General features: G+C 40.5%; 1 protein-coding gene across 1 annotated transcript in view; it reads right to left on the bottom strand.

The window, feature by feature from the left end:
- Positions 1 to 37: 37 nt before the first annotated feature.
- Positions 38 to 8,542, bottom strand: part of LOC113466913 (transmembrane protein 131-like) — a 12,465-nt gene continuing 3,960 nt past the window's right edge. The window contains exons 4-11 of the mRNA XM_026822699.1: positions 5,813 to 6,046; positions 4,521 to 4,731; positions 4,067 to 4,074; positions 3,917 to 4,025; positions 2,887 to 3,062; positions 1,992 to 2,158; positions 512 to 730; positions 38 to 110 (exon numbers count right to left, since the gene is read on the bottom strand). Coding sequence (XP_026678500.1) covers positions 38 to 110; positions 512 to 730; positions 1,992 to 2,158; positions 2,887 to 3,062; positions 3,917 to 4,025; positions 4,067 to 4,074; positions 4,521 to 4,731; positions 5,813 to 6,046 — 1,197 coding nt within the window. The remainder of the gene's footprint in view (positions 111 to 511; positions 731 to 1,991; positions 2,159 to 2,886; positions 3,063 to 3,916; positions 4,026 to 4,066; positions 4,075 to 4,520; positions 4,732 to 5,812; positions 6,047 to 8,542) is intronic.

Genomic DNA, 8,542 nt, shown 5'->3' with positions numbered 1-8,542 from the left:
GAGGAGAAAAACGTGAATTGGATTTTTCAGAGATTTATTAATATAAGTCAAACTGAACCAGAGCACCAATCCCGCTCAGTAGAACCGTCTCCAGAACTGTCTTGTCATTCCTGTAAATCAAACAAAGAATGTCAGTACCTACTAACAATGGCGGTCTTATCTTCCCGAAATCTCAGAGGGACAAGATAGGAGCCAGACCTTCCGAAATGTAAATTGTGCCTAATGTCTTAAAACCGCATAATAAACAATAAATTAAATTAAATTAATTAAAACGAACCTTTTCTGTGTTAGGAAGTTCTCCTTAAACAGGGGGTAGACTAGTGTCTGGCTGTGGGGCTATAAACAGGGAGGAGAAAAGCGAACCCTAACCAGCCTAGCTGGCTAGCTGGCAGTTTTGCTTTTCCTGCTTCTTAAGTCCCAACAATGGTTCAGGACGAGCCAATTAAACATGGCTAGAGACCATTTCCCAAATAAAACGGGGAGTAGATCTACTGAAAAAAAAAACCCTCACCTGATAAACAGCAGCGCAGTGCTTTTCTGAGACAGACTGGGTGCGAACGCCAAGTTCACCGTAATGTTCTCCCCCGGCTCCAACTCATAGAATGGCGTATCCTTGTGTACACTATGTATGGGACTGGACAGGACATGACTGTCCTGGTGTATCTTCTCGAACCCAAACTCCTGAGGCGAAGTGAAGTGGCAGTCCCCGAAATTACATGATGGCTTCAGACTGGGATGAGAACAGAGAATGGAATCATTTAGGTATTTATTCTTTTATCCGGTAGCCAAAACCAAATGTCAGCCCAAAACAATCACCCAAGGGCTGATTGAGAGGCTGACGAAAAACGCCGACCCCGTCTGTACACAGGAAAAGGCGAAGAAAAAGAAGATTCTTTTATTCATTCATTCTTTCAAACCAAGGAATCAATCCACGGTTGGCCTAGTGGTAACGCGCTTGCTTGCCATGCAGAAGGTCCCGGGTTTGATTCCCACCACTGACAAAAATTTGTACTCGTTTTTCGATTGCAAATATTTCAACGGGTTACTTTCTGGTGTTCTCGTGTTGACCCAGCACCTAAATGGGAAGTATTGTGTCTCTTCTCGCCCATCTGATGAGAGGCATACTACGGGATGGACATGCTACGACACAGGCCACATGCGTCTAATGTAGCAGTTGTTCCATTGCTACGAAAAAAAAACGGCGGTGGAACACTCATCTTTTAAAAACCCAAATCTTTAAATCTTTAAAGATGTGGAGATATACCAGTGGAGATATTGAAGTAGAAACATACTTATCCACAACAGAGACGGACTGTAAAGTAATATTGAACAAGATATGGAGTAATATGAACTAAGGTGACGTGGTAACGCGCTAGCTTGCCATGCAGAAGGTCCCGGGTTCGATTCCCATCACCGACAAAAATTTGTACTCTTTCCGATTGCAAAGATTTCAAAGGTTTACTTTCTGGTATTCTCGTGTGGACCCAGCAACTAAATGGGAAGTATTATGTCTCTTCTCGCCCATCTGATGAGAGGCATACCACGGGATGGTCATCCTATGACACAGACCACGGGAGTCTAATGTAGCAGTTGTTCCATTGCTACGAATACGGCGGTGAAACACTCTTTTAATAGGAAGTTGTGTGATGTTCAAACCAAATGTTCTTTGGTTCCCAACAGGTTATGTTCATCCACTTCCCAAAACTTACCTGTCCGGTATGTCACTGATAATCGTGTTCGAGTACCTACGGATAATGTTTCTCCAGAACCAGCTGCACCTTGAGCGTATGTCTCTCGAACGGATGACCAGCGTTATATTCCTGTAGGACGTATTGACTAGAGATTGAACCAACGCCCTCCTATTTATTTAATCAGATCTTTTTTCTTTGGGCCCCAAATTCAATAAGTAAAGTGTAAAAAATCAGATTTAATAGCGTGGATATGGAAAAAAGAAGAAGTTTTGTGATGTTCACACCTCATGTTAATCTTACCTGTCCGGTATTTCGCTGATAATGGTATTGGAGTACGGATAATGTTTCTCCAGGACCAGTTGTACCTTGAGCGTATGTCTCTCGAACGGATTGACCAGCGTTATATTCCTGTAGGACGTATTGCCGATCTGCGTCAACGGGAAATGCACCACGCGTTCCCGTGTTACCTGAAAAAAAAGGGTGTTTTTTCAAATTAAATTGTAACGTTGTAAACGTTGCGTAGCTACCTTGTGTGTGAACGCGCCCCCTTATATCAGCTGATGGGTTGTTTTGTTCCGTCCGTTTTGTTTTGAAAAAAGTTTAATTAGGCCCAAACTGAGAAAGGTATAAGAAGCTTCCCAGAATTTAGCACAAAATTTAGTAATCTCAAGTATTTTGAATACCCCTTTTTAGCCTTTTATTTGTGATTTTTAGTGACTGTCCCTCTTATTTGATAAATCGTAAGTACTCTGGTCTACGCCTTTTTATTACTTGCCGAGGCAGGCTCTGATAATATTTTCAGCATTACAAAATTGATCCTTAAGGGCAAGGTAAACCTAGACCCTTGACAAAGCCTACCTTGTAAGTTGTATGCGCTAGGTCGCGGGTTTGATTCCCGCCCGGGGCGAACGTCATTCTAAACAAATAATCTTCGTTCTCGGAACGGCTGACTTTCTCCTTAAACAAACAATCTTCGTTCTCGGAACGGCTGACTTTCTCCTATCCTCTCCTCTCTTCGACTTCGAGACTATAAACACTTCGATGTTAAGCCAGTCACTGACTATCAGTTAGATCAGACAGGTACACCTGATCAGGTCCACCTGTCGGGTCTCCCTGATACCTTCATACCTGACAGTGAGTGATTGGCCTTACAGTTCCCTCTATCAAACCTCTTCAAAAAAAAAGTAAAACTTACTGAAGCACGCGTCATAGCAACACTGGTCCGAAATAGAAACCCGGACACAGCGCTGGTTTCCAGCTTCAGCGTCAGATTTATCTTCTTCAGTAGCAGATGCTTGAAGTCGACATTCTGGAGTTTCAGATTCTCCATGTCGAAATCCCGTGTGTTGGATAGTCGGTGTGCAGCCGCCCCTGAAATACAAGTTTCATGTGGGTTTCATCCGATTTTTTTTTTTTTTTTAAATTATTATTATTTTTTTCGAATGTCCTGTAGGCGATGTAATTTATGGCGATGTAAATGAGAATGTTCCCACTACACACGACACGATTATTATTATTATTTATTTATTTTTACGAACGACAATTCTGAACTTTTGTGCAAAATTTGAGCCGACTCGGTTCGAAAACGAATGTCCTCCCTGAATACCTAGCGCAAATTAGCTACCAGAAAGCGAGCCGAATAGGGATTGTTGGAATGTTTCGACCTTGTGAGGCTTGTGCACTTTTTACATAAACCAGTGGTCAGGACAATCCCAGAATACATCAGACGTTCTGTTGGTCCAAAAGTTTCAACACCGAAGGATGGATTTAAAAAGGGCCAGAAAAAGTAATTGACCCTTGAGTACTTTGTTTTGGATAGTTTTGACGTTCTGTTCATGTGAGAAGTCTTGAACACGGATAAGTCAATGGACTTGGTTCGAAAACGAATGTCCTCCCTGAATACCTAGCGCAAATTAGCTACCAGAAAGCGAGCCGAATAGGGATTGTTGGAATGTTCCGACCTTGTGAGGCTTGTGCACTTTTTACATAAACCAGTGGTCAGGACAATCCCAGAATGCATCAGACGTTCTGTTGGTCCAAAAGTTTCAACACAGAAGGATGGATTTAAAAAGGGCCAGAAAAACTAATTGACCCTTGAGTACTTTGTTTTGAATAGTTTTGACGTTCTGTTCATGTGAGAAGTCTTGAACACGGATAAGTCAATGCCTAAGTAAGTTTTGAATAGTGTAGTTACTAAAATGGTGCTGGTAGTGGTATTTACTTACAGTTGTAGGTAAGAGTAGCCACATGGAAAGGTTCAGCTGTGTCTGGAGGCACCTTGATGGGGTCAAAGTCCACTGTCAGAACCTCTGTGGTTGGCACTGGTACAATACCCTGCAAAAATGGAATAGAATATAATTATCATCAAAATATACCCCAATACCTCATATAATGGAACAGAATGTACCTAAATACTCTCATATACAAAATATGTAGTACAGATTACACATCACTCACATCAGCCTGTAATACGATTTATCTCGGTATCTAGAAGTCGTAGAAGAAAAAGAAAAATTCCGTTGGTCCTCACTTTTCCTGCTCTATGACTTCGAAACATCACCCAAGTAAGCGCAACTGATCTATTAGTACAGGAACCAGAAAAAGGTTAGTAGAACATCTAGACTATCTAGAGGGAAAGGGAAGCAGTCTAAATGAAATAACCACTTTTTGAAATTGAAAAGATTGCGCCTCGGTACCGCTTTCGCATTACTTCAACGTACATTCTTTTACATCCATGCCTATCCAAGAACGGAAAAGTCCGTTTAAAAAATTTCCGCCCTGGCCGGGCTTCGAACCCAGCACCTCCGGGTTTGGCTCTTAACAACTCACCTCTATCATCAGTATGAATACCAAGGTAATGTAGATCGGGTACATAGTACGTAAGGTTACCAATGGCGCTGGAACTTCCCGGCGATATCGTTGCTCCCTCTTCCTTGACGAAAGCGAAGTGAGGATTGTGCAGTACGGGCGATACGCTCAGCACAGACATGGGTATGTTGAAACGCGAAGCTACCCGCAGTGTTTCCCGACACACCTTGCCCTGTGAGGAAGTAACAAAGGAAGGAAGGTTAGATTTTTACTGTCCTTGTTTCTGTTTATTACTTTCTATTACCTACTAAAGTATAGCGAAGTTATACTAGTAATGAGAAAATATTGTTTTTAAAAGGTTTGATAAAGGGAACTGTAACAACGGAGGTCTTATTATCCCGAAAGTGAAGATAGAAGGAAGACAACGCAGGAGAAAGCCAGAAGAACGTACCTTATCTAGGATAAAGTTCACCCCTAGCGGGAATTTCGAAGCGAAATCTTATACCGTGACGTCACAACACTGAACTTTTACATTGGAACGGGAGATAAAAATTGTATTTTCGACCTTTAAAGCAACTTTTTCGGAGTTCTGTCTTCAGATTTAGATTTTCACAACTTTTTACGTGGGAATAGAGCTTTATTGATAATTTTACTTACATACTGCCAGGGCCATTTGAAGCCTAGAAGACTTTTTGCCTCGCCAAACTGTTGTCTTAGACATGGGTATGTTGAAACGCGAAGCTACCCGCAGTGTTTCCCGACACACCTTGCCCTGTGAGGAAGTAACAAAGGAAGGAAGGTTAAAGATTTTTACTGTCCTCATTTCTGTTTATTACTTTCTATTAACAAAGTATAGCGAAGTTATACTAGTAATGGGAAAGTATTGTTTTTAAAAGGTTTGATGAAGGGAACTGTAACAACGGAGGTCTTATTATCCCGAAAGTGAAGATAGAAGGAAGACAACGTAGGAGAAAGCCAGCCGTTCCAAGAACGTACCTTATCTAGGATAAAGTTCACCCCTAGCGGGAAATTCGAAGCGAAATCTTATACCGTGACGTCACAATACTGAACTTTTACATTGGAACGGGAGATAAAAATTGTATTTTCGAATTTTTCGACCTTTAAAGCAACTTTTTCGGAGTTCTGTCTTCAGATTTGGATTTTCACAACTTTTTACGTGGGAATAGAGCTTTATTCATAATTTTACTTACATACTGCCAGGGCCATTTGAAGCCTAGAAGACTTTTTGCCTCGCCAAACTGTTGTCTATTCAAACTGTTCATAATTTCAAGACAAATGCATATTGAACTTACCGGAAAGCAGTGTCGAATATACACAGGGTCGGGCAAAATGTCCAGGCCACCGCGGGCCAAATTCATTCGGAGCGACAGGGTGGCCCGCTCGTAGTCTGTCTTGAGCCACACGGACCCATATTGGACACCTTCCCACGCACCCCGGGACCCGGTATTAAACTGGGTGGTATCACTCAGGTGTGTGGTGAACACAGATACCCGCAGCACAGCGTAGTGACCTGGTAGTACACTCATCTGTGAGGGAAAAACAGAAAATAATAATTGATGGAAAAAACGGAAAGTATATTTTACGGGCCCCCCTCGAGCTTAACTTTTCTCCTTTACTGTAGGCCAGACTCTCAAAATTTGGAGCCAATCCTGGATACTGGTGGAAGGTAAGCATTAGCACTAGGCGAGGTTAACGCCGGGGGTGTTCTCTACCATAGGTATGTTTTATTTGGTATCAATTTTTTTACAAAGAATTTCTTATCCTAAGCTTAATCTAAACTTCTAAGATAAGATTTTAACAATGTTGGTTACAATATAATCGATGTGTAGGTATTTTACAAAATAAGTTACAGTCATAATCTCTGAAAAATTATTTATTAAAAGATTTATTAAAATTTATTTAAAAAAAAAAAGATTTTAGAATTATAAAAAAAAAATCCAGCGCGAAAAACCTCATTATTATGGGACCTTAGTGTTGAAGCGCTTAAAAATTATTTATTAAAAGGTTTATTAAAATTTATTTAAAAAAAAAAAAGATTTTAGATTTATTAAAAAAAAAAAATCCAGCGCGAAAGACCTCATTATTATGGGACCTTAGTGTTGAAGCGCTTACCGCTTAATCTACAAAAAAAAAGCTAGCCTAGCTGTTAGCTGGAGAGAGGGTAGAGCGTCTGTCTTGTAAGTGTTAGGTCGCGCGTTTGATTACTGCCAGGGGCCAAGGACTCAACACAAATAAGGCTCGTTCTCGGAACGGCTACCTCTCTATCCAGTCCTCATCTCTTCGATTTCGGGAAGATAAGACCTTAGCAGTTACAGTTCTTCAATCAAAATTTTATTTAAAAAAAAAAGAAAAAAAAAAACAAGATCTCCTTTGACACTCTTCTCCTTACTTCACTGCAGGATACACAAAGTAGGTATTTTCTATTCTTTCCTCCCACTTACCTCAAAGTACTGGGCAGCATCCGGGTGTAGCGTCACACTGGTAATGACCAACGGGAATCGGCCATCACCAATCAGTCATAAATTTGGCACTTACATAAGCACCTGCTTCTTCATTGGCTCTGCCTGAAATCAAAGAAACACAAGATATGCTTAGATGGGACCTACTTCAGAAATAAAATAATAACAGTAAAGAAAAAATACTTTTTAAAAAAAATATATCAATTGGTAAGTTTTTGTTTTGGTTATTGTTTTATTTTAATTGATAGTAATAAGTAAATACAAATACAAAAGGATCCTTCCTAAGACACACTGCTTCTAAGATTTTTTAAAAAAAAAAAAAAAAAAAAAAAAAAAACAAAATCTCCTTTGACACTCTTCTCCTTACTTCACTGCAGGACTGCAGGATACACAAAGTAGGTATTTCCTATTCTTTCCTCCCACTTACCTCAAAGTACTGGGCAGCATCCGGATGTAGCGTCACACTGGTAATGACCAACGGGAATCGAAACCTATTCGACACCATAAACCCGCGTGGCGAGAATCGGGTCTTCTGCGCCCCCTCTGTGGTTTTGAACTTGGTGACGCTTTCATCATAGCCGAGGCCCCCCTCCAGGACTTTAGCGGTGAACGGGATCATGAGCCGGCCCTGGCCCTGAGTACGCACGAGAATGGTGCCGCAACACTTGCGCAGTCGGTGTGCTGCCGCCCCTGAAATACAAGTTTCATGTGGGTTTCACCCGATTTTTTTTTTATTTTATTTTATTTTTTTTTATTACTTATTTTTTTTTTCGAATGTCCTGTAGGCGATCTAATTTATGGCGATGTAAATGAGAATGTTCCCACTACAAACGACACGATTATTATTATTATTATTTATTTATTTGTACGAACGACAATTCTGAACTTTTGTGCAAAATTTGAGCCGACTTGGTTCGAAAACGAATGTCCTCCCTGAATACCTAGCGCAAATTAGCTACCAGAAAGCGAGCCGAATAGGGATTGTTGGAATGTTCCGACCTTGTGAGGCTTGTGCACTTTTTACATAAACCAGTGGTCAGGACAATCCCAGAATGCATCAGACGTTCTGTTGGTCCAAAAGTTTCAACACAGAAGGATGGATTTAAAAAGGGCCAGAAAAACTAATTGACCCTTGAGTACTTTGTTTTGAATAGTTTTGACGTTCTGTTCATGTGAGAAGTCTTGAACACGGATAAGTCAATACCTAAGTAAGTTTTGAATAGTGTAGTTACTAAAATGGTGCTGGTAGTGGTATTTACTTACAGTTGTAGGTAAGAGTAGCCACATGGAAAGGTTCAGCTGTGTCTGGAGGCACCTTGATGGGGTCAAAGTCCACTGTCAGGACCTCTGTGGTTGGCACTGGTACAATACCCTGCAAAAATGGAATAGAATATAATTATCATCAAAATATACCCCAATACCTCATATAATGGAACAGAATGTACCTAAATACTCTCATATACAAAATATGTAGTACAGATTACACATCACTCACATCAGCCTGTAATAATAATCAGATTGTTGAGAAAAAAAAAAAAAAAAAAAAAAAAAAAAAAAAATAGT

The sequence above is a fragment of the Diaphorina citri genome, unplaced genomic scaffold (genome assembly GCF_000475195.1).
Source record: "Diaphorina citri unplaced genomic scaffold, Diaci psyllid genome assembly version 1.1 scaffold356, whole genome shotgun sequence".
Taxonomy (NCBI): domain Eukaryota; kingdom Metazoa; phylum Arthropoda; class Insecta; order Hemiptera; family Psyllidae; genus Diaphorina; species Diaphorina citri.
The sequence above is the reverse complement of the archived record's forward strand: the minus strand, read 5'-3'. Positions and strand labels throughout refer to the sequence as shown.